This window comes from Natator depressus, chromosome 6 (assembly GCF_965152275.1).
Source record: "Natator depressus isolate rNatDep1 chromosome 6, rNatDep2.hap1, whole genome shotgun sequence".
Classification (NCBI taxonomy): Eukaryota; Metazoa; Chordata; order Testudines; family Cheloniidae; genus Natator; species Natator depressus.
This window is the reverse complement of record NC_134239.1, coordinates 91087283-91113060: the sequence shown is the minus strand read 5'-3', so window position 1 is coordinate 91113060 and position 25778 is coordinate 91087283. Positions and strand designations below refer to the sequence as shown.

General features: G+C 54.4%; 1 protein-coding gene across 7 annotated transcripts in view; it reads right to left on the bottom strand.

Moving 5' to 3' along the window:
- Positions 1–4307: 4307 nt before the first annotated feature.
- TMEM63C (transmembrane protein 63C) overlaps positions 4308–25778 on the bottom strand; it is a 78897-nt gene continuing 57426 nt past the window's right edge. For 6 of the 7 annotated variants that reach the window (XM_074956014.1, XM_074956015.1, XM_074956010.1 and 3 more), the window contains 20 exons: positions 22472–22559; positions 20798–20835; positions 19643–19785; positions 19163–19214; positions 18390–18498; positions 17780–17853; positions 17217–17297; positions 16460–16580; positions 14872–15005; positions 14188–14310; positions 13467–13620; positions 12777–12883; positions 11509–11595; positions 9704–9769; positions 9181–9343; positions 7072–7177; positions 6464–6631; positions 5861–5976; positions 5327–5398; positions 4308–4972 (listed from right to left, as the gene is read on the bottom strand). In XM_074956014.1, coding sequence (XP_074812115.1) covers positions 4760–4972; positions 5327–5398; positions 5861–5976; positions 6464–6631; positions 7072–7177; positions 9181–9343; positions 9704–9769; positions 11509–11595; positions 12777–12883; positions 13467–13620; positions 14188–14310; positions 14872–15005; positions 16460–16580; positions 17217–17297; positions 17780–17853; positions 18390–18498; positions 19163–19214; positions 19643–19785; positions 20798–20835; positions 22472–22559 — 2215 coding nt within the window. In that variant the 3' untranslated portion in view covers positions 4308–4759. The remainder of the gene's footprint in view (positions 4973–5326; positions 5399–5860; positions 5977–6463; positions 6632–7071; positions 7178–9180; positions 9344–9703; positions 9770–11508; positions 11596–12776; positions 12884–13466; positions 13621–14187; positions 14311–14871; positions 15006–16459; positions 16581–17216; positions 17298–17779; positions 17854–18389; positions 18499–19162; positions 19215–19642; positions 19786–20797; positions 20836–22471; positions 22560–25778) is intronic. The other variant, XM_074956017.1, reaches the window with a different exon arrangement.

The following is a 25778-nucleotide window of genomic DNA, read 5'->3' as shown; positions in this document are numbered from 1 at the left end:
AAGTGGGGAACTTTCCTCCCCTCTGGCTGGAGCAGCACAGCAGATCTGTGGAGCCCACAGCAGGGTACTTCCACCCCTAGGTTTGGAACCAGCTGGGATGTGCCCATATACTGCGCGGGTACCTCTCTTCAGCTACTGTATTGGTCTCCAGACTCTCAGCTGTCATGAAAAGAAAAAGTCTCTAGCTGCTTTGTGATGAAAACTTCAAAAATATGAATGGAGGGGCCCCAAAGTGGAGGTGAGTCGGCCGAGCACTTGGAACAATAGCTTTGAGAGGTGGGAACTGCTCCATTGAGCTAGATGCCCACCCAGTGTTGATAATTTAAATGTCACCACTTAATTCTCCACTGTCCTTCCTGTAACAAAAGAGAAGAGAGTGTCACAGATTGGCCCAATTTACTTTAGGGAATGGTTCTTTTTGGTGCCACAAGTCGGTGGTATTTGGGAGATAGCACTGTGCCCCGCACATGCATCGCCCCCTGAAAAAGAGGGGTGGGGCCTTCCATTCCACTGGGCTCCTGGGGCTTAGCACAAGCCCCAGGAGCCCAGTGTAGCTGAATGGCAACATCATCTTATTCTGAACATCTGCACAATCGACTGTGAGCAGCCTCTTCTGGTGGCTTCCCAGAACGAGTCCCTACCCAGATTGGATCTTTACCTGGACCTGTCCCACACTCTGGGACATTCAGTATATTATAGAAAGGACCCAAATAGTCCAATTGAGGTCCTTCCTATGGAGATCACATTCCAACCACTTGCAGCCTGAGTATGAGTCTGAGGGAACAGGTGCTGGGTCAGTCCAGTCTGCAGCCCAGATGGGAGTCCGTGAGCAAGATCAGTTTATTTGACATGATGGAACTGTGTCACTCAGTGCTGGGCCAGATGGGCTGCCAGGAAGGGGAGCTGTTTTCCTGAGCACCTCATCTCTATTAGAGGGCAGTAAATTAGACCAAGGGGGAGGAGCCATGTCTTCTTGCATTGAGTACCCTATAGCACTCACTGCTGTAAGAGGCCAGAGAGCAAATGTAAGCCCTGGATTTAAAAACGGGCTGGGTTGTTTATGCACAGTAACAGCAACCCTGTGTGGATGCCCAAGAGCCGATGTCCTTCACATCACACCTCCCTGCCTTTCCTGCTGCTTAGGTGAGTGTGGTGCAGTGTAAACTGGTGCCATTAACTGCAGGCCATGGCTGGGCGAAGTCATTTTATTCAAGGCACGGTCATAGCAATAAATAACAAGAAAGGTACAGAACTCTGGCACATTCCTATAGTGTGACAGCCAAGGGAAAGTCAGACAAGGAGCCAGAGCTCCTCAAGGACACCGTGCCACTTACAGGCACTTTGCTTCCATACCAGAGAAACAGCAAGAGAGAGAGAGAGAGAGAGAGAGAGGTGTTGAGGTTAGTTGATCAGGTGCTGATAGCATCAAACTGTCTCCACAGGAGAGGCAGCATAAGGAACAATCCACCTTCCCACAGAACTGGGCCAGACCAACCGGGGGATGGTGTCAGCACAGAGTGAGGTTAGACAGGGGCACAGTGGGATGGGGTGGCCGGGGAGTAGCTGGCTGGGGTGAGGTGGGTGGAGCTGTGCAGACACCACTGGGTGTATAGGGATGTATGAGGTGAGGAATGGATGTGGGTGTATGGGCAAAGGGACAGATGAGTGTTTGGCTGACTGGCTGCTGGGGGTGGGGGTTATGATGGGCTCTCAGACACCAACAGTGCTCCAGGCACTGAGCACAGGAGGGGTTTGTGATGTGGCCATGTGCACGCAGACAATGGGAAGGTGACCCATCACACCAGCATCTCTGCTTTTAGAGCTCATTTCCCCCTGCCCCCCTCCAATTTTGCCATCCTAAGTCCCTTTCTTGGGAGCTGCTTCCCCTGGCCTCAGTGCTACTATGACTTTTCACTGCCACTGTCCCATGCCACCCATCAGCATGCTCCCTCTGGAACCTGTGGGCATGACTGAGGGCTAATGTGACACAGTAGTGGTGCCTGGGCCACAGTACATAAGCCTGGGAGGCTGGAGCCTGGCCCTGAGGAGCTGAGCCCCCCCACCCCCATTCCCCTCAAGGGTGCAGACAGGCTGCCCGGCTTACCATACCCACCTTGTGCTCACTGGAGAACAGTTCTTAGAGGCTAAGCACCAAACGCTCCCCCTCCTGCCTGTGTCCTGTCCCCTGGGGACAGATCTGCACCCCTTTCTCACACACACACACACACACAACCACGGCCCTTCTAACCATACTAAGGGGGAGAACCAGGCCCGCTCGCTTTTGCTTGGATCCTCATTTGTGCACCAGCATCATCCCCACGGCCAGCCCGGCTCTGGGCATGGGGAGTGGTAACTGCCCTGCCTGTGGGGCCGGAGCCCAGTTCCTGCAAGAGGGTTGTGGCATCATGGCTGCCTTGAGGGCAGTAGGGGAGCCAACATATTTTTTTAATCCCTCACCCTTTGTTTTTAATTCACGGTTTTATTTGTTGGCTGCGGTGACGGATGGGACTCTGTAATGCGGTCAGAGGGCAGCTCACATACCTCCCTCCCTCCCGCCACCCGGCAACTTGAAGCAAGTTGCTGGCAGGGCTGAATGGAGCCTGCAGCCGCACAGCTCAGTGAAGGGTCAGCTATGTACCTACCAGGCTTGGCTGTCGCGTGGGCCTGGGGGAATTCTGTGCCACTGTGTGCGCGCAGCATTCATGTCCCCAGCTGGTTTTTTTTTGCTTCCCTGCAGAAAAATGACTTTTTGAGGGGGAAGCAAAGGGAAGTCACAAGCCATTACGCTTGTGTGTGCGCGTGCATGCACATACACATACACACACCCCGCCCCACCCCCCCCCAGCAGCGCAGGCGCACTGGTTCAGCTGATAGTCCCAAGCCGGGTCAGACCCCCGCCACCTCTCCTGGCTGCAGGATGCTCCGCACCCCCCCTCCCCTTCCTGCCACCATCATTCCTCAGCCATAGGGGTTGCGGAAGGGGGGGGTCACTGTACTTGGTGCTGCTCCCTAGTCTGCCTAATCCCTGTGCATCTGGCCCCAGACCCCCCCCCCCCAAAGAAGCCCACACCCAAACTCCCACCCTGCAGAGCCTCACCCCCTGCAGCTGGAGCTTCCCTGCATCCAGATTCCCTGCTGAGACCCCCCCAATATAGACTCCCCCACCCCTGCAGCCAGCCCATCCCCCCACCGCACTCAAACCCCCACCCTGATGAGCCCCCGCCCCCTGTATCTAGACCACCCTGACGAGCCCTCAGCACCTGGCCCTTGCCCTGCACTTGGAACCCCTCCACCCCAAAATGAGCCCCTGTGCATCCAGATTTCCCCATTCCCACCTGCCCCCCTCCGGATCCCTCACTGAGCCACCTGCAACCATATTTCCCCCATTTTACTGGGCTCTGCAGGGCCAGCCGAAACAAGCTTTCATGAGGCTGCTCCCTGTGTTCTCCAGTCCAGGCGATGGGGGCAGAGGTTTTCCCGCCCAGAGATTTCCCAGAAGGGTTCCCCAAAGGAGCTTGTTCAATCACATGCATAAGCCACTGCATGTATAGAGCCCCCCACTACTCCTAGCTGCCTCTTTAATTAAGCCCTTGGAGACTACATGCATCGCCGGAGGTCATGCCCAAAGAGCCGGCAGTCTGCAATATGGTGCTGTACAAAGCGTTAATGCTTCAGGGCACACGACTCTCCTTTCGCTGCCTGTTATTTCATCCTAGTCTCAGCACTCTCCCCCTGGTGCCCACCGTCTCTCTCGCTCTCTCCCTTACCCTGTGCTATGGGGAACCAGGTGACAGGCTCTGTATCTGACACTGAACCAAGGTGCAAGGAGCCCCAAAGACAAAGAGCGTTCACACACATAGCCACAAGCAGACATGGGGGGAAGGAACAGACGACACTCAGGCCTGGTGCTGGGGCCCAGTTAAAAGGGCAACTCCCCTGTCTTGCTCCTTAGGGCAGCGAGTGAGCGCACCACAAAGCTACGGGTTTGGCATCTGCACTTGAGTCTGGCTGGCTCCTGTGGCAGCCAAGGAGCTGCAGGCCTTTGCATCTGCATTGGACACATTCATCGGTGCTCTCTGGGCATTTTCCCTTGGCAGCAAGAGAACAAGCCCGTTCCCCATGCCCACCTCCCAATCTCCCCAAATATGTTGATAAAAAAGGTTCACAGCCACGTCTGCCCTGGCGCAATGGGTCTGTGCACCCCCAGCCCCAGTGTCTGGGGGCCACTCACTCTACTACACCCCTCCTTTCCAAAGAGATGCTGAACCAGAGGGAAAGGTGGGGAAAGCAAAGACGGGTGTATGAGGTCTGTTGTGACTGACCCTGACTCCAGGAGAAGGGAAAGCCAGGAGAAGGCAGGCAGGCTACTTAGCATGAGATGAATTAGCAATCGGCTCCAGCTGCTCAGAGCTGGAGCACAGGATGGAAGCAGGAGGCCTCCTGGGGTCTCTCCCTCAGTTCAGTTCTGTCTCCACCACTGCACCCTAGACCCCAGTATTATCTGTGTGCATGAGCAGGAGGCCACCGCCCCAGCACTGGGGCTTGGGCTCTCGGAGGCCAGGAAAGCCGCTGCTCCTTCAGCAGTGTTGGATCTGGTCCAGTTAGCGGCACTGGACCCTCGCCAGGGCCTGAGAGCTGGCGGCAGGGTCGACATGGCAGATCAGGAAGCTTGGGGCCTAAAAGATGGAGTTTCCTCCCCGTTCTCAATACTTGATGTCAGTGTTTCTGTCCAGCTGGTGTTGCCACTGCGGGAGGCTGCTCAGTGGTAATGGACCTGGTCCTCCAGTATGGGCCCGGTTCTGAATTCGCCCTCCACAGTCTCCAGCTCTGTTTCAAAGCTCTGCAGGCCACCCTCCTCGCTGTTCTCCACCGGCTCCAGCCGGTTGCCCATTGTGCCGTAGGACTGGTGAGCTGGGGAGGCAGCTGGCGTCAGGCTCAGCTCCGGCTCCTGCAGCACCGTGGCCACGAACATCTGGGGCACAAAGCAGACAATGGGCTAGAAGCGAGGATCAGAAAGAGACACCGCTCCCACTCAGAATCCAGGCTGGACGAAAGGCGGGATTTGATTGGCCAGTGAGGTTGGGGCGTGTGAGTGTATTACCCTCATTCACAAGAGCTGTGCACCAGGAGATGCGTGGCCATGGCGGGGTAGAGGCACGTCTGGGTCACCATGAGAGTCTCAGTGCAGTGCTCCTGATCTCAGGCATTAGTGGTTGGTTGCGTCAGAGTGTTTTGACGCTGCATGAAGCTGACTCCCGAAGCGAGGTGTCTGGTGCGTGAGGCCAGGGAGGGGGCGGGAGGCAGACGGGGGAGTGGATATACTCACATTTGAGTTAGGGGTTGAGGAGATGCTGCTTCTTTCCATGTCGTTGAAGGTGCCTTCTGACTGCTCGGACATCTGCAGGAAGATGGGGGGAGAAGATGAAGCAGTCAGGGAGGGAGGGAGCAGCTCCCCAAAGTGGTGGGGGCAAACCCCAGGAACACACCCTCCTACAGCCCTTTGAGACCATGGGGTTGGAGAGGGAGGGGATCACATTTGCAGCCACTGAGAGCTAGGATTAACTGAGCTGACCACGCCCATCAGAGATACCTGCCCAGAGATGGACCCACAGCTGGTTTTACAGCTCACAGAGATGGGTAACTGCAGCACAGACACACCCAAAGCTGGTGATGGTGAATGGACAGAGGGGGGACGCTCTGTGCAGCACCAGGGGAGTCAGCCCTGTGTCTGCTCCAGACGCAACTAAATCCTCAGGCACCTCAGTACATATGGACCCCTGAGAGGCAAGACACAGACAAACAGGACAAAGAGACGATGAGTCAGGTCCTGGGACCAAAGTGGCTGCTTTCCCTCTCTCACCTGGTAGCTGGAGGGCTTCCTTGGCTGTAGCTTCTTCAGACACAGGCCAAAGAAAGAGAAGAGGATGCAGGATAGAAGAACCACAAAGGTAAAGAGGGTGATGGGACGGATGGGACCTAGAGCAGAGAAAAACAGCCAGCCAGCATGGGACTCTGCATCAGAGTCCACCAGCTTCACTTCCTACCAGCCACATTTGCGTACCAGCCGAGATCTCCCGCACATCTGCCTGAGCCCCCCACCCTGAGTACCAGCCAATATCTCTCCCACCTCTGGCTAAGGCCCCCCCTAAATACCAGCTGAGATCTCCCCCACTCTGAGTAGCAGCCAAGATCTCCCCCACATCTGACTGAGTACCCCCCACAAGTACCAGCCAAGATCTCCCCCACATCTGGCTGAGCCCTCCCCCCACACGGTGAGTACAGTCGAGATCTCCCCAACATTACCCTTTCCCCATTTATTTTCTCCCTGTCCGCCCCATTCCCCCTCCTCCTGTTCCTGACGAGAAGGTGATGGTCACTAGCTGGCTGCTTGTCCCCTAGAGAAGTGAGCCCTGATACAGATAAGGTCTAGGCCGGAGGAGTCCCTGCCCTGAGTCCACCCTACCTAGACGCAGGACAGAGAAGAAGAGCAGCCAAAACATGCAGAGGATGGGCGCCACCACCACCTGGCTGACGGCCGCCGAGTGGATGCGCTGGTTCAGCTTGGTGGGGATGTACACGTAGTAAATGTTGTAGCGATCGACCATGTGCTTCAGCAGCATGTAGAGCAAACCTGGGCCAGGAGGATGAAAGAGGATCAGCACAGGTGCCACCATTGGACAAACGGGGGTGAAGCGAGAGCACCACGGCTAGGAGAGGGGATGAGGGACTCGGTCAAAGAGAACAGTCCATGGAATTGATGCCAGTGGTGAAGTTTTGGGCCAAGGGATTTGGCAGCTGATCCCTGCTCACTTCTCTGTACCAGGTCTGGTTCCCCAGTCGCTGCATGACAGTGTGGGGGGGGGGGGGCGGGGGGGTGTTTCAGCAGGAGGCCAATGAGACCAGACAGAGCTGCCTTCTGATGATCATCTCACCTCCCAAGGAAGCAAACAGACTCTCCTGGGAACATGGGTGTGGGTGAGGCAGCTTCCAGCCCCGGGACCAGGCCCAGAGGAGATGGTGAGACAGCTGAGGACCGGGCTGGAAGCTCACAGGACAGGCACAGCCACTCACCAAAGGGGACGATGATGGGGCAGGTGATGCTGTAGGTCATGACGACAGCAAAGATGCAGCAGGTCCAGGCGTACTCCAGCCCAAACTGGAACTCATAGGCTTGGCTCTGAGGCACAATCAACAGCACAGTTACCCTGCTGCCTCCAGCCTAGTACTATCGTGTGTGTTACCACACTAGCTGGAGGCCTCAGCTGAGATCGGGGCCCCTCGCACTAGGCACTGCACATACGCATGGTGGAGACAGCTCCTCTCCTAGAGAGCTCGCACTCTGCATGGACAGACGGAAGGCAGAGAAAGGATGTATTGCCCCCACACCACAGATGGGAAACTGAGGCACCGAGAGATGACAGGCCTTGTCCCAGTTCACCCACAGAGTCTGTGGCAGAGCCAGGAACTGACCCCAGATCTCCCAGCCCATTGCCTTCCCCCCAACCCCACGCTCCCCAGCATCTCTTCCAGGGCCTGGCAGCAACTCCTAGTCCTTTATGCTTCCTTTCTTCCTGTATAATCCACCCAGGCACCATGACGCAGTCATCGCCTGCTGACCATGGACGGGATTCTCCTTCAGAGCCGGGCGCTGCTGCTCTTCACACAGCCAGTGGGGTCACTACTGAGCAACATGATGTACTCCCTCGCCCCGGTGCCTTCCCAGACCTGCACCGATTGCTTCCTCTGCACAGCTTAGCCCTGCCAGCTGCAGAGGGACTGGAACCAAAGCCAAGCCTCCTGCAGCAGCCTCCAGCAATGAGCCTGTCCCCAGCACTGGGACCAGAACTAGAGCTGCCAACTTTTGAATCTCACAAAACCTAACACCTTAGCCCTGCCCCTTCCCTGAGGCCCCGCCTCCTTCCCTGCCCCTTCTCCAAGGCCCTGCTCCCCTGCTTGCTACATTCCCCCTCCCTCAGTGGCTCACTCTCTCCCCGCTCACTCACTTTCACTGGGCTGGGGCAGGGGGTTGGGGTGCGGGAGGGGGTGAGGGCTCTAACAGGGGGTGCAGGCTCTGAGGTGCGGCCAGAAATGAGGGGTACAGAGTGTGGGAGGAGGCTTCGGGCTGGGGCACGGTGTTGGTGTGTGGGCTCTGGCTGAGGGTGTGAGCTCTGGGGTGGGGCCGGGGATGAGGGGTTTGGGGTGCAGGAGGGAGGTCCAGGCTGAGGGGTGGGGCAGAGAGGTTCAGGGTGTGGGAGCGGGCTCTGGGCTGGAGCAGGGGGTTGGGGTGGAGAAGGGGGTGAGGGTATGGGAGGGGGCTGCGGGGTAGGGGGTTGGAGTTCAGGGGGTGAGGGTTCCATCTGGGAGTGCAGGCTCTGGGGTGGGGCTGGGGATGAGGGGTTTGGGGTGCAGGAAGAGAATCCGGGTTTGGGGGGGCTTAGGGATGGGGCAGGGGGTTGGGGTGCGGGCTTACCTCCAGCCGCTCCCCATCAGCAGCACAGTGGAGGGACTAAGGCTGGCTTCCTGTTTGTCCTGGCACCACGCTGTGCCCCGGAAGCGGCCAGCAAGTCCGACTCCTAGGTGGAGGTGCGGCAGGCAGCTGTGTGTGCTGGTCTCGCCCACAGGCACCACCCCCGCAGCTCCCATAGGCTGCGGTTCCCAGCCAATGGGACTGTGGAGCCGGCGCCCGGGGCAAGGGCAGTGCGCAGAGCCCCGTGGCCTCCCCGCCTAGGAGCCGGACCTACTGACTGCTTCCGGGGTGCAGCATGGAGCCAGGACAGGTAGGGACTAGCCTGCCTTAGCACCGCAGCATTGCCGACCGGACTTTTAATGGCCTGGTCGACGGTGCTGACCACAGCCGCCAAGGTCCCTTTTCGACTTGCTGTTCTGGTAGAAAACCGGACATCTGGTCACTCTAACCAGAGCCCCACCTCCTAAAGCAGCCCTAGGCCACAGGCCTCTCCCCAGAGGCATTGGGACCAGAGCCCCACCCTCCTGGAGTAGCCCTAGGCCACGGGCCTCTCCCCAGAGGCATTGGGACCAGAGCCCCACCCTCCTGAGTATAAGACATTGAGTTTCTGGCCAGGACAGTGGAGACAGGCTCTGGTGGGTCTGAGTTCCCAAGAGGGGTGTGGCAGCTGGGCAACGTGTGGGTGCAGGTGTGCAAGGAGTGGAGCCACGTACCCGCTTGATGTGGAGCCGCTCTGGCTCCGACTTGGCGAAGCAGAGGCGGGTTGCATAGACGATGAGGCTGGGGATGCGCAGCAGCTCCATGGCTGTCCCGATCAGGCTGGACGTGATGACGTAGTTGACAAAAAAAGCGCCATTATCAGGGAGGAAAACGCACCTGCCCTCGGAAACAACAAGGAGGGAAGAGAATGAGACGTGCCCCAAGCAGATGGCCAGAGAAGAGCTGTGCCAGGCTGGTGGCTGCAGGACTCATGCCCGAATCACTCCAAGCTGCTGCCCAGCAGGATTGCTGGGTCCATGAGCTTGCAGCCCCTTCTGCTCAGGGGATTGCTCAGAAATGGGGTCCAAAACTTGGGGCGTCCCAAAACACTGCAACCAAAACACTGACAGTGCAAAATGCAATTCCTCTGCCCCTATACACACCCAGCTGTGTATGCAGCTCCCCCTAATCAACACGTGTACACACATTCCCACACAAACACGGCTCCACACATGTTCAGGGCCCGCCAGTACTCACTGGAACTTGATATTTGCCTCATCCAAGAAGTGAATGTCAAAGAGCCAGTGGAAGAAAAGATCTAAACTGGATAAGAGAAGGGAGAACAGGAGCTGGTTAGACGTGTGTTATACAGACAAGAGAGAATATCCAGGGCATATAGGCAAGAGTCTCTCTCTCTCTCTCTCGCATGCACATGCACGTATGCACATGCAGAGAGCAGGGAAAAGTCTTGCAGCACACCTTGCCCCCACCCATCTCTGGATTTCCCTTTGGCATGGGGCCTGACCTTGGTGTGGAATGTGCTCAGCCTGTTTTGTTCTGGCATTGTGTGAATAATAACACTAATGATAATAACCAAGGCTGCTCTGGGAAGGAACAGCTGGTCCACATGGCGCAAATGCTGGAAAACACTGTTCTGTCAAAGGTGGCAATTACTGAAGGACCTGGTTACAAGACCTGGAAGTCGCCACAGAAAGGGTTAAACCTACAAAGGAGCCGTGCCAAAATCTTACTGGAGCGGCTGCTGCTCCTACAGAGCACTCTTGGCTTGATACTTTGGTCTGTTTGCACATCTCCAGCTGCACAAAGGGCCACTAGCTGCTTGGCAATTGCCCCAGCATAGCCAGAATCCATAGGTGGCATAACGCTGTCGGCATCAGGGATCTGACTGAAGGATCTCGATGCTCTGACTAGTCCCAGCTGCTAGAACAACCCCTTGGTGCCACAGGCAGCTGAGGGCAAGTTAGGTCAGCCCCATGGCTTCTCTAAGTTGTGCTGGGAACCAAACTGGATCCCAGCCGGCTCCAGAATAAGGAAACCCCAAAGGTGATTAAAACCACCTTTGCCCCCACCCCGGGATCCAGAATTGATCACAGCTTGGCTAGACCTGAGAACAAGGCTCACATATACACCTGGCTAAGGAGTTCCTTTGCAGATCAGCTGAACAGGAGAGGGGTTAATACCCAGGGTCACTTGGTCTAGCTCATACTCAGGAAGGAGGGGGCTGTGCAGCTGGGGGTCCTTGGGCTGAGGGGCTCACCAGGGGAGAGTTTGGGGACAGGACAGTCCCGGGAACAGACAACGAACGTGCAGAGAGGGGAGGAGCGAGTGCTTTCTGGCTAAAGGGCTGGACAGTTGGGTCTCAGCAGGAGTCTCTGCAAATGCAATAGCCTCTGAGTAGCTGTACTGCTTTTGCCATTTCTGTTTGATACACACTATCAATACATTAGACCAGGAAATTCCCCAGAGGGAGATGGTCAGTTCTCTCTCAAAGACAAACGGGGCCATTCCACAGTCCCTAAAGCTATCGATTGGCGTTGGCCAAGGAGCAACAGCACAGAGAATGATAAATAACCAGCTATTAATCTGTAAGATATTTTTGCTCTTTAAAGAGTTACTGCTCTCAGGGATGCTGTGCGGTGGCAGACTTTCAGAGGCGCTGGAACACTGATGCCCCCTGGAATACACATGGTTATTAAAGACATGATGGCACATTGCCCAAGAGTCAGGGAGTTAATCTTGGCATCCTGGTCAGTTGGGCCATGGGCAATTCCATGCTTTTTCCCTAATTTCCTATTACGTTTCAAATGGATTCCATACATTTCACTTTCTGCCATAACTGGTGTGTAGAATTGCTGAGTGCTAAGAGATGCTGTGTTCCATTTCAGAGGCGGCTGCATTTCAGTGGTGGGTGAAGTGATCCCTGCACACACAGTCTCTGCAAAATGCTTTGGGGTTGATCCCTCAGGATGAAGAGCTCCAGGGACATGGACATAATTCCCAGTCTGCAGGCAAATGAGGAGGGCTGTACACGTGGGTGGTACCTGGTCAGCCCCAGCGAGGGCAGGATGATCACCATGAACACCAGAAAGAAGTAACACTTGTGCATCGTGACCTGATTTTCATTCGACCTACAGAAAAAGGAAAAGATCTTTATACATTTTGGAGACAGAAGAGAAGCTGGAGGGAGAGATGCTTAGGGCTTGGGTCCAGTGCTGCACTGGGGAATCAGACTGTCCTCAAAGGGGATGCTGCTCTGTTGGAGCAGAGCGCTAACTGTTGGAGCAGAGCACTAACTGAGGAAGGTGGGGATTCTTTCCCTAAACTATGCAGAGGCCACGGTGGGGGAACAGGGTGTGGTGAAGCCATCTGGGGAGCCCTCCACCCCCCAAATCCCACTGTCTCTTTCTAATTCTCACCACTTCCCATGACAGTATTTGCAGCTGGAAATCTGACTGTAGCTCACAAACGGCAATGGCCAGCTTTACCACTCACCCACGAGTCACGGTTGGATCACCAGCTCAGAACATTCAGTGCTGGGGACTGGAGGCACACGTTCTGTGCTCAGGGGGAGAAGATGTGGCACTTGCAGGGGATGCCAATGGAAGGAGCATGGCTGGGGACACTGGGTGGCTTGGGCCACCTGCAGGGGGTGCTGCTGAGTCGGGCATTGTGAGGGGAGCGGAGAGGGAATGCAGTTGGATAACCACAGCTGGATTGCTGGTTGAGGCCATGGGGAGGCATTACTGCAGCCTGGGGGCAGGTTTAAAGCGAGGGGCATAGATAAAGGGAGAAGAGAGGGGACTACAGGACGTTCATCAAGTGGGGCAGCTTTGACCCCTCCCCCCCCCCCCCCCCCGGTAGCAGGTCATTTTTAAAAAGGTGGGCGCCTGCACCTCCATCCTCACAGGCATGGGAACGACTGCGCTGGGAGCCATTCGGCCTCACTTGTCCTGGAAATTCAGTGCCTGTTTGGAACGGAGCCGAGAGCACGGAAGCATTTGTGTGTGCAGACACCAGGTGCCTGCTGACCAGCGGAGGCGGGAGCAACCAGCACGGCACCTAGCACAGTGACCAGACTAGAGCAGACGAGGGCAGAGGCAGCCATCTCCCAGGGCACGGAACTGTCTCCTCAAGGAGGGACTGGACAGCGCCCTGCGGAACAGACTGCAGTGACCAATCCCTCCCTGGCCCCTGCAGATGGACTAAATGGTACCTACTGGGGTTTTCATTCAGCTCCAGATCCTGAGTGACTCCGAGGGGGGAGGCAGGCCCCGGCGTGAAAGGTCAGAGCGTATAGGCTGTGAGTTACCTGGTCCAGTGTGACTCAAAGAAGGCGGAATAGTACACGACGAAGGGCAGGAACACAGAGAAGGCCCAGAGCAGCAGCGTGGGGAAGAACTGGGTGAGGACGGGATTCTGGGGAGGGGAGAGACCAGAGACAAGCTCAGGACCCTGCCTGGCTGGTGGGAGGCCCTTGGGACGCTCGCTCCACTGCTGGAGGGGAGGCGAGGCTGAGGACAGAAGGCTTGACTGGGACAGAGAAAGCACCCAGGCCCCCGGCTACAGCTCACAGGTTACTGGGGAGGAAGGGGCTGGACTAATGGCAGCTCTGGAGCAGCCCAGCACTTGGTGAAGTCTGTAATGGTGCCCCCCCCCACCTCCATTGCTTTGGCACACTCACAAAGCTGCCCTGCCCCACTGGCTCCCTATGCCCCCCAGGCAGTGACCCCATACCCTGGGAGGGGCACACATAACCCCACACAGAGAGACAGGACCCGAGGATGCCTCCATCAGGGACATGTGGCTGCCAACCATGTGGGCTCTCCCTTTCTGCCTGCCAAGAAGACACCCATCCCACTCATGGAGAATGCAGAGAAGAGGCATGCCCTGCTCTTCTCGGATAGCACACACCCGCCCCTCCTCAGGCAAGCTCAGAGATGGGTAACCTCCCAGGTGGGTCCCTGAGTCCAGCAGACAGAGCCCTGCAGGAATCGGCTACCTTGAGGCTCTCCACCGGCCGCGTCACGTTGAACATGTCTATGGTGTTGACGACAATGGCAGGTGTGGTGAGGAAGAAGAGGAGGATGAAGAGGCAGAAATTGAGGAGCACAAATCGCACCCACCATGATGTGCCACGGACAGATAAATTCTCCCTATGAGAGAACAGAGTATTCAGGAGTTGGAGCACAGGGAAAGGCACAGCGGTGCGGGTGGCTGGGGTGTCCCTCTTGGTACCCAGCAGGGAAGGGGCTCTCCCTACTTCAGCAGCCTGACCCCGGCTCTCATGCTCACTCTGCCCTATACCTCCCCCGCCGCCCCCCACGTAGACCCCATCCTTTCTGATTATTCCAGGGCTTCTGCTTTTGGGTTTCCTGCTATTAGTCCCCATCCCACCCCATCTCAACACAACTGTCCCCTGCACTGTCCAACCTGGAACTGGGGGCATCCCCGGGGACCAGGAGGACCAGCACAATGGAATCTCTGTGCCCCCTGCAATGGGCTCTGGATTCACCAATGCCAGAGAAAGCCCAGGAGACTTCGTTTTCCCCTCCCTTGCCTGGCCTAGCTGAGAGTTGCAACCTCGCTGCATAGGTGTCACTGCTCAGGCCTCGCAGAGGCAAATTCTCAGTCCTTAGCACTCCCAAAGGTCTGGTAGAATTAAACCCTTGGATCCACCTCGTGCCCTGGTGCCCCCTCCATCCAGCTGTGTGGGGATTTACCAGATGATGTCACTGGGGGCGGGGGCATAGCGGACGCCCCAGCTGTGGGACTTTACCACCGTGGTCACGGAGGATTGCTGTGGGTGCCTGCGGCAGTGGATGCGGCTGTAATCCTTCAAAATCCTACAGGAGAGAGGAGGAAGAGGAGACCTTGGCTCATGGGACAGATTCCTGCTTCCATATATGAGAAGAGCTGGGGGGAGTAGGGGGGAAGGAGTTCAGGATCTCTGCCACCCTAAACATTCTTCCCACAATCATAGGCTGTGGCCCTCTGCCAAACTCAGAGGTCATTTCCTCTGCTGATATGATGGGCAGAGTCCAAATGAGACTAAACAACCATTTGGGTTTAGCTTACTGAAAATCAGAGTCCATGCGGAACTATGGAAATACTCAGAGCGCCCCTTGATGGCCTCAAAGCACCAGGGCCACTGATAGTGGGCACCCCTGCTGGCTCTGAGGCAGGAACGGACTAACCATTCTTGGTCCCAAACCCAGCTGGGGAAAGTGCTAGAGAAGCCGAAGCTGCTTGTTATTTTTACATTTACACCCCAGAGCTGTGTGAATTTCAGGTTCATTTCCCATGGGGAGGCGGTAATGTGTAGGGGAAAGTTATTTTCAGGCTGCCCAGAGGGCCGTTCTAGCTAGCAGGGCTTCGGCCTGGCTCTCGTTGAGGCTGGCACTCACACTGCTGTCATCCTCTCATCCTGGAAAGTGACGAAGGCCATGTCAAGACGCTTGAGCGTAATGCGGTTGCGCTCAGCATTGAACTCATCGGTCAGTTTCTCCTCCAGCTCCCCATAGTACTGCTCAGCATCCACCTGCAGGGGAGAGGAAAGATCACTTTAAAAGGAGCTCTCCTCCCAGAGAGATGGGGACTCACCTCCCAGCAGACCACTGGGGATGAAATCTGGGGGCTGCCACATCAACACCTGGACTGGAAGTCATGGAGCAAGCTACCAGTGGGAATGAGAGGAGCTGGTTTTGTATGTCCAGGCTCCTGCCTCACCCATGTGAGGGAAATAAGGATTCCAGGAGGGAGTTGGGGCCTGTGGTCCAAGCTAGGGAAGAAGATGCATTGATGCAGAATTTAAGGAGACAGTGTTTGGGAACACGCTAAAGCTGAAACTCCCACCACCATGAGTATGTTTAACCCCAGCATCACCCCTCGCTGGGATAAAGGACATTGACTGAGGGCATCTGGCCCCCACCTTGTCCACCTTCACCTTAAGAAACAGCAGGAGAACCAGGGGGCATTGAACCCTTAGATCACTAGGGCCTCCTCCTTCAGATCGCTCCTCTGGACTCACCCCAGGTGTGGTGCCTATGAGACACCAGCCAGTGAACGATGCAAGGGGCACATAGGGAGAGCTGGCCCTTACGCTGCTTAACTGTCAGGAAAGAACCTGAAAATGCACCTATGGATTTTAAACCTGACTCTATCTGATTGTATCCCTCTCCCAACGTCCTTCAGGTGTTCCCTGTCTCGTTAGGCCCGCCCCCTGAACGAAGCTGCTCTGTGTGGGCAGATCTATGCTGGTGCACACAGGGGTCTGCCAGTGAGGAGCAACTTGCAGGATTGGGGGCTTTGAGTGTCACAGCCTATGTTTTTCTGTGGGCACGTACAGCACCTAGCGCAACGGGACCCTGATACTGATCGTGGCCTTTGTATACTGCAGGAAGAAATATTAAGAAACAGTGTTCAACAGCTGACAAATGCTAACCCAGGATGCACAGCTGCAGTGAGTCAGCCATGGCGGGGTGTGAAAGTGAGAGTGAGCATGTGTCATTCCACTCTCTCCAGGAAGACACACTGCTTGCAAAAGAACAACACTAAGGTCTGTGTCAAGGAGACAGCTGTCTGGGTTGGAATAACAGCTGCAAGTGACAGTTTGTGCCCCTAGAGGGCAGTAGCAGGCGAGTGTTTCCTAAATGCACAATTCAGGTTCCGGTGAGCGCGCGTGCGTGCCTGGCTGCCAATTAAATCCACTGATTCTGTGGGTCGTTTGTTGATCTGTGGAAACCTCCCTCTTGCCCTGAGAGTTCCCCTGGCCCATCTCAGCCAGTGTGAGATGCTGGGGCTCATTCTCCTGAGCCTCCATCCTCCAGTATGCATGGTGGGAAGGAGACTGGGGAACAGCACCGTTCAGTGGCTGTCACAGAAGCAGAGCAGTGGGGGGAGGGGAAGCTGTAAGAGAATCTCTGATCAGGTACCTGGGGATCGCTGGGGGCGAGTGTTATCCGGCCCCCCACCTCCACCCCTCCGATCTCCTACCTGCTCGAAGCCGCAGCTGCGGCAGCAGAAGATGCGGGCGCAGGGGTGAGTTTTGATCATGATTTTCCCCTCTTTCTGTGCCTTGGTGGTGAAGTAAAGTCGTCCCTTCATCGCCTTGCGCCTGCCAGGAATGGGACCGGAGAGGACACTTCATGAGGCCTCCCAGAAAAGAGAGCAGCTCCCCTAATTTGTTGGAAAGGAGCCTTTTTTCCATATACACCCAGATGCTCCCTGTGTCTTCCAGAACATGCCCCCTACAGCACACCAGGCCAGAATACCCCATACGTACCATGGTGGACAGGGACAGAGGGGGAAGCCTGATATGCCCATCCTGCTGGGCAAGCTCCTCCTGGCATGGGGGCCTGGTGCCATGCCAACACTAGGAGGGGACAGTGCTCACTAGCACTAGAGAGACCTAAGGTACCCCCAGGCACAGCCTGCCAGACAGGCAAGGCCACCAGGAACCTCAAATAAAGAAGCCTCAAATGCCAAGGGAGGCCAAGGCATGAGATTTCTCCCCGCCATCACCTGGGACTCCTGAGGCCATGTGGACAATGTGGGGGTGCTCCCCCGGCTTACAGGACTGTTCTTTTACAGGGTAAAGTAGATCCAGGCAGGATGACGGCTCCGGAGAGCCTGCAGAGGCAGTGTGCATACAGACTCTTGAGTCCATCTGTGGGTGATGTGCAGGCATCACGGGATAGCTCCATGGGACTCCTAAGGAGTTCAAGGCACCAGGGCCCCAGGGCAGACTCACCTCTCTCCATCCAGCTTCATCAGCTTGCGAACATCAAAGCAGAACTGGACGTTGGTGACAGTACAGCTGGGATAGGCCTCGCTGGGGGGCACATACGCAGACAGACATGTGAGACTCTCTCCTCCAGGAGACTGAAGAGACTCAAACCACTCACTTCTCCCAGCCCCACTGGCTCCTCATCCCCAGCTCCTCAAGGAAGGGAGAGCTGGGATTGCAGAGGGGGACAGCCTTCTATCCCCAGGCACTTACCAACCCCCAGGAGGTGAGTCTTCCTGGGCAATGTTGGATGAGAAGAGGAAGGATAACTGCATTTTCTATACCTGCCTTTGCCATGGCAGCCAGCAGGGGGCAGAACCACCGTCTTCATTACCTGAGACCTTTGGCTGCTGGCACCATCACCTGTTTTCCACACTGATGTTCCTCTAATATTTTTGCCCTTCCTCCAGACCATGGGCATCCCGACCTGCCTCCCTCCAGTGAGTCATCAAGAATCAGCAGAACCAGGGGCAGGGAAGCTCATAGAGATGGGCACAGATCAAGCAGCCGCCTGCGGTTCTACTCACTGAAAATGCTTGATGAGAAGGGAGGAGTCTGTGATCTCCTTGGGAATCTGGGTGACCATCAGTGTCCGGGCAACCTGGGAGAGGAGAAGAAGAGCTGAGACAGAGGGATTGGGGAGCAGAACCATGCTCTGTCTGGCATTCACAACACTCCTGCCTCTGCAGCACCTCTCATTCTCCCTGGAAGGAAGGTCAGTATAATCTCTTCCATTGCACAGACGGACAAAAATGATGCACAGAGACTGGTACAAGATCATCCTGTGAATTGGTGGCAAAGCTGGGATAGAATCCAGGAGTCCTGATTCCCAGTCCCCAGCCAGCTCACTATAACCCCTCTAAGAGGTAGGAACAGAACCAGGAGTCCTGACTTCTAATTCCAGGCTCTAATTACTCCAGCATACACCCTCCCAGTGCTGGGAATAGCCTCTGACTCCTAGGCCCCTGCTGTAACCACTAGACCCTACCACCTCTTACACTGCTTGGACGTGGGTTGAGCTCAGTTCCTCGATAGCAGCACAAACAAGTTCCAACTTGATTGGGCAAAGGACAAGTAAAGTTGTGCAGGGTCCCCCCTTGGGTTGGGAGGGGCAGAAGAGGACTGGGGGCAGCTTACCTTCTCATCTTCCTTGTATTCGAGCTGGACAGAGTGATGAGCCATACAGAGGATGGTGATAATGAAATAGATGAGAGCGAAGATACTATGCAGCCACAGGAGACGGTCTCTGGCAAGAAAAAGGAACAGATCTGCATCCTAACAAAGCAGAACCCCTACTGGAGATCAGTCGAGTGGAGGGCAAGCTATCTGCCCATCACGGTGCAAACCAAAAGCACATAGCGTCCATGCTCATAGCTACTGCAGTCCCAGCCTCTTCCAGCACAAGGTGCTGTAAGGAATGGGTGCAGGAGGGTGAGCTGCTGGGAGTTCAGTTATTGCAGTCCAAGCCTCTTCCATAGGGAGCACCAGAGGGAATGCTGCAGGAGCACTAGCTGAGCTGCTGGATGAATGAGGCAGGAGAACTTGTAAACTCAAGCTGCTCCAGACCAAACCCATCCCAGCAGGAGGTGCTGTACTGAATGGGGTAGGAATGCTGGCTGGGGAGGTGCTAGCTCCAAGCTACGGCAGTTCCAGCAGGAGGTGCTATAGTGCATGGTGTAGGAGTGCTGGCTCCCATCTCTTCTTGTACAGCTGTCCATGTCTGGCCATCAGGTGCTCACACGTCTTTGCAGTGCATCAGACATGGGGATCTTTATGAATCATGTAAAAGTAAACCCTGTCCCTGGTCCCAGGGGCCAGTCCCCACACTGCTGATGGTCTAACCCTGTGCCCCTGGCAGACATCCCCTCAAGCGGCAGAGAGTGCAGCTGCAAGGTGTGGGGGGAACGTACTGTGTTGGGACGTTGGTGATGGTCGTCCGGCCAAAATGAGCTGGACTGCTTCCTGGAAGAGAAGAGGGGAAGCATGGAGGTCATGGGAGTGCCGCGCATCTCAAGCAGTTCAGGCCCAGAATACAAACAGCTTCCCCGTGACAGACGCCTGGGTCCCCTCCTGGCTCCTCCCTCTCTGCTGCTTCCCTGGGGTTTCTCCTGGCCTCCTCCTGCAAGCCCCAAAGCTTCTCTGGTCTCTCCCATTTCCTATACTCCACAGCTGGCCACCAACCCACACCCCGTGGGGCCAATCTCCCAGGCATGACCCCCTGCACTGGACCAATTTTCCGGGCACCATACCTTATCCAGAATTCCACCTTCCCGGCTAACTGACAGCATCATCATTCCCCCATACAGCTTGGTGCATGATGCCCACCCATGTGCTGTGGAGATCTGTGCCCTGCCACTGGGATCAACCAGTGGGCTTGGAAAATTACCTACCCAAGAGGTCCCCAGAGAAGTTGACAGGCAGGATGACGGCCACAGAGAGCACACAGACGATCATGACCAGCACCAGGATGTGGCGCTGGAAAGAGAGGTAGGTGGTGGCGTCGATCCCACACTTGCTCTGAAGCTCCTCATCCCTTACCGATACAGAGGCGGATGGTGTGTTAGTGCAGGTGATGTGAGATCGCCCCTCCCTGCTCAGGGGGCATGGCCCCCCCACTCTCCAGTGGAAAGCACCAGCCCCAAATACTGCAGGGCTCAAACTCAGGCCATCCCTCCTGAGAGCACATAAGGGATTCAGGAGGAGAGTGCTCCAAGTCTCTCCCTGGAGGATGGCATTCTGGCACCTGTGGAATGGGACATCTGGGACCTCTAGAGGGTTGCAGACTGGTCCCCAAGGGAAGGGCTGGGAGGGAGCCCCATCATTTGGGACATTTAACCTGGGCTTGGACAAAGCCCTGGAACATACACTGAAAGGAACAATCCTGCACTAGCCCCTGGAGGCACCTAATTGGACGTCTCCATCTCTAACTCCCACACAATAGGATGTCCCTGACATTCCATGGACCGGATCCCTGGATGGACACAAGAAGGGATGGTGATCTCCCAGCATTTGGAGAGTCCAGCCAGTGAACCACCAACAAATCTGGACGCTTTCCTGAACTAGCCAACTCTGCTAAATGAGAGGTGGAAAGCCCCTGTGTCTGGTCTCTCTCAGGGGAGTTCCAGCCCGTTCTGATCCCCACTGGCCCTGAGAACAGACTTTTTGGGCAGTGCTTCACTCTTTGGGACCTGATCAGAACCAAGGGCACCACAAAAATGAGGGTGGGAGGGGAGAAGTCTGTCAAACTTTTTCTGAACTTCAGGTATGTTGTGGGCCTCCTGAATGCCCCTCAAGGTGGGAGGGAAGCACTCACCAGAACCAGGGCAGAGGGGAGATGGGACAGTGCAAAAGGGACAGCAGGGTGTAATGAACAAAAAGCCCATATTCCCCTCCCCCTCCAGGGGAGGTGCTTTCTGATCAAGGGAGGCCAAGCAGATACAGCAGCACCGGGATATTCACTGGTGATGGTGTCTTGGATACATGGAAAGGCAGAGAGAGGCCAGTTAGCTGCCATCCAATGCAGACAGGAAAGGACATGTACTTACTTCATTTGGTAGATGGAAATGAGCCAGGAGCAGAATCCCTGGAAGGTAAGATAAATAGGATCAGCTGGTTGAGAGCAAACCAAGGTACCAGAAGTGGAGCGTGGCCTCAGAGTGCTTCACATTGCGGGGAACCAGGGAGCAGCCGTGCGGTCATTGTGGCCAAGGGGGGCAGTCGGGGGCTGGCCACAAGGCAACTATTGCTAAACTAACAGAGCTGCTGATCTGCACTCAGTGACCAGCTCTGACAGCACAACTAGTGTCAATGAGGACAGAACACGGAGGTGATCACCTCTGTTTTTCTGAAAATGCCACAGGACCTTTAGCATCCAGGTAGCAGCCAGCTGAGAGAGGCTAAGGGACTGGAGAAGACGCACGAGGAGAGCAGAGAGGAGCCGACAGATAAATGCACCGGGTCACATTCCTTCTGGGGAAAATCGCTGGGCATGAACCTGGCTAGCACTGCCTAGAATAAAGATGACTCTGGGGGGACATGATCACAGCCTACAGAAGCCATCAGGGTGACAGTACAAGTGAATGAAGGGAATTATTAATGCTCTCAGGAGATGGAAGGACAAGGAGGGATGGCCCTGAAGTGATGGAAGAAAATGTCTAGGCTGGAGATTAGGGAATTTGTCTTCACAGCAAGAGCAGCCAGGGCAGAGGCTATGTCAGGGAAGCCCCATCACTGCAGAGATCTGGGAGCAGGTTTGAGAAGTATGGTAGGTGGGGATGACAGGGGCTTGAATCCTGCAGAATCCAAGGACAGACTCAAGCAGCGTTCCTTGGCACTGGCTGGCATGGCAGACCTCAGCTCCAGGGCTCCTCTGAAGGACAGGTCCTTCGACAGCACAGCAGTCCCCTTCCAAGGACTGCACAAGGGCATTAGCCCTGGGGAGGAGCTTACCTCCCTGGGGCAATTCTCCCTCTGCAGCATACAGGCCACTCCCATGGGCTTTCATTTGACTTGACCCCATGAAATGTACATCCCCCCCTCCACCCAATGACAAGTGAACAGGGTCACGAATCAGAGGGAAACAGGAGAATTCCCAGTAAACGGCCAAGACCTGCTGTGAAGTAGAAGAGGCGATGCCAGGAATGTCACCAGAGCCATGGCCAAAGCCACTTTAGGGGATCATCTTTTTGTTAGCCAGATCTTAAATCTTTCTGTATGACAAACATGCTGAGAGAGCGAGAGCAGGGCAATGGAGAGATGGAGGAGAGGGAATGAGAGAGAGACAAGCTGCATCTACCCTGGGAAATTTAGGAAAATCTTCCATGTAAGGAGTACTGACATAGACAGTACTCAGGAGTTTCTACCACCGTGTTGTCTAACCCTGTTGGGAACGGATCTAGAAGACACAATGGCAAAAGCACCAGTGCGCTGTCTACTCTAACAGTCCCACTGCTGACACCAACAACAGCTCCCCTGGTGCTAGAGCAATGGGGTGGGGTGGGGATTTCCCAAACACTAACACTCACTATAAGAGAATTAGAAAACTGCTGCTTCCCAGGAAAACAAAGAGCAGCTCCTGGCTCCACCATTGGTTCATATTAAACAGGAAACTTCAGACTGGTGACCTAATCTAATTTTAAACCTGGGCTCCCTGTAGTAAAGAGAGCTCCTCTTTGCACAGGATGGAGCTAATTTCCCTCCCACATCCCACTAAGACTCACCACATCTTTGTTATCGACATCCGGTGGGCTGGTCTCCGACGGAGATTTCTCCTTCTCGCTCTGCTCCCCGTAGAACAGCGACGTCAAGCTTCCGGGCAGAGGGAAGAGGAGAGAGAGGGCAAGAAAGGGGGCACAGGATGGAGAGAAGGGGAGAGAAAGAAGAGAGGGAATGAGGGAGAAGCACAAGAGAGGGAGCGAGAAGGACAGGGAAAAAACCCAGGATTCTGATCAGACCCACTTCAAAGTGACATTTTCCCCATAGCAAGCGACCCCCTTCTGAGAAATCAGCCAAGCCAGGACATCACTTGTGCATTTCTAGCCCAGCAGCTGGGAAGAATTTTTTAGCTCAATAGCTGCATGGAGTCAGCTCTCTCATCAGACAGTTTGTTAAGAAGGTGAATCAGCAGGTGGCAAAAGGATTCTATACATGCAGCAACTGCACCCCAAGAACGTGCCACCCCCGACAGTTTCCCCCCAGGAAATAACTGCACCTCCCCTGTGAATGGCACAGATTCAGTTTCACAGAAACAGTGGTTACACACACACAGCCATTGTCTAGGACATATTGAACTGTATCGATGCCCACAGCACACAGGAGAAATGAGACACCAAGTCAGTCAATAATGATAATATTGTAACAAATTGGCATATGTGTGTCTGTCTGTCTATGCATGCAGTCACTGCCCTCTGCACAGCAGAATCAGACCTGTTTCACTGTGGGTCATAGTCCCTATAGTGCTGTCAGCTAATGGAGAGTCACCTTTAGCTCAAGTGCTAGGGCTCTATGCTTTTGGAGTGGGAGTATCCGAGTTCTCTCCTTGCTCATGCTGTTAAGTACTCAATGGCCATGGATTTGTTATGATATAATAACACTCTGTCCTCTAGCTCCATTTGTTCAAGGTTCTCTTTATGGTTCATAAACACTGCTCACGCTTCACAAAACCCATGTGAGGTCACTACCTTCAGGACAAGTTAAAGGAGGCTCTTCAGAACCAGGGTCAGTGTGGGGAAGATATTAACTATTCAACACTTCTCCCTGTACTGGCTCCTTTCCAGGAAAATCCCCTTTGGTTTACACTTGGGACTCCCTAGAAGTAATGAAGAGGGAATATCCCGCCAGATCAAAGTAAAAACAAGATCCCACTAGTGCATGAGGCTCCATTGTCTGGTTGTTTCCCTGCTTCTCTTCTGTTATCACAAATACTTTGGTTAAAGAAGAATTCTCCACTCTTTTCTCCAGTGAGGTCATAACTCCATGTTTGTGACATCATCACGGCAGTGACTGCAACATTACTAATTCACCACTGTGACATCACTTGCACTATCCTGGTAGAAGAGGAAGAGCTTGGGGAGAGACAAACTCTTAAAGGGACAGTGTCAAGTCATTTGTGCTGGAATTTAGATTGTGTGAGAAAAATGTTTTTCAAAACTTAATAATAAAATTACAATAATACGGTAATACCTAACTCTTAGATAGTGCTTTTCATCAGTAGATTTCAAAGTGCTTTCCGAATGAGGTCAATGTCAATATTCTTATTAACAGCAAGGTTTTCATTAACTGAATGGAAAAACATTTTTGTTTAGCTTTAAAGCCTTCCTGGCAGTTTAGCCGTGGGCTAGTGCCTGGCGACTAGCAAGGGAAAGTGTCAAGAATGAGGAAGTGAAAGTGATCTGGCTAATGCCACTGCACAGGAGGAGTGAAATTCAGGGTGTAAAGCAAATAGGAGATTACTGGGGAAAAGTGACTTGGATTTTTACAGTTCTGTCAGTTTTAAACATGCCATGTGACATTCTAGTACCATATTTTTAACATGTCTGCTGGTTTAAATCTTGACTGTCCCTTTAATCTCTCCAACAAGTGAAAACATCACTGACACATTTCCAGATTTAGAACCAAAGCCAGCGCTTGAGAAAAATCAAAGAAACCTGAGGCTCAGAAGAGGATTCTGGAAAGAATTCCCTAGAGCCAGCCCCATATCTCTCAGAGACACCCTTCCCTACCCCCCTCCAGAAATAACAGCCGTGGGAAAGAAAGAGGAACTGCTGCAGGGGTGGGGAGTAGGATGGCCGGGAGGTGCTGAGGAACACGGCACCTGTGGGGAGGATGCCTGATATTTTGGTCTGGTTTCATGTTGCCAGCCAAAGCAGGTTTGGACTTGTAAATGGGGAACAACATCTCAGAATCCCGACATTCTTTTAATCAATACCAAATATAGGGTCTGATTTATTTTTTTTATTGCGATGATCACATTTTTCTCCTGAGTCCTGTCCTAAGGCCCAGCTGGGTTCTAAACGCCTGGAAATCTGCAGGCCAGGAGAATGCTAATGTCCTCCTCCACCCAAACAGACTAGTGCACCAGGAGACCCTCACTGCTGTACCAGAAACACGTAGCACTCTCTCCCCTCCTGCTGCCAGCCCCACACTCTGTGCTGAGGCAGTCTCCTGCCCCTTTGGTGGTTCCAACCCCTGTGGGAAAGCAGCTGCTGTTTCTCTTTCTTTCGCAGGAAGGCATTTTTCTTGTCACCAAAACCACAATCACCAGATCACCATTATCATTACTCATAGGAATTCCATGTGCTTGGAGGGATTCGGCTGGTTCAGAAGTGGGGGAGAGGGGAGAGACGAGACAATTAGAAGTATCAGAAACCATCCAGGAGACTATATCATTCCCTGCTTATCCTCCCAGTTTTATCTCCCCAGTTAACTATCACCCGCCAGCCTGCAGCCCATTGCACCTGCATTCCCCCCACACGCTCATCCCCACTCAGCTCCACCTCAGACTACGAGTAAGATAATGACAACAACATGCCAGGTGCCATGAATCCCCTAATCATCACTTACCACCCACACCTTCAGCTCTATTTCTAAACAACCCTCCCCACCCTCACACCCATCCTCTCATCCCGAGCAACCCAAACCCACACCTCTAAACTCCCCTGTTTCCCCTCCTCTCCCATCCTGATAATAAAAGTTACTGATGCATTGCTTTAGGACCATGCTGTGTAATTAGCATACTAGTTTAGCACGAGGAATGCACCTAGCAGGGTTAGGTGGTAGATAAGAAAAGGGTTTGTTTATTGGCTAAGGTTTCCGATGCACGAGAGCAACATGCTTTGCTAAAAGGTATATAACCTTTGTATAATCTGTATTCGGGGTCCCCTCCTGACTAGCAGGGGGGCACCACGCTCGAGTGTAATAAACTTAGTGTTTTTTGGAAACTCTGCAGTTGTGGACTTTGTTCATGTGCCTCACCCTAGATTCGAACTGTGCGTGACCTATCAGGTATAATTCGCAGCAGTTTTGTGC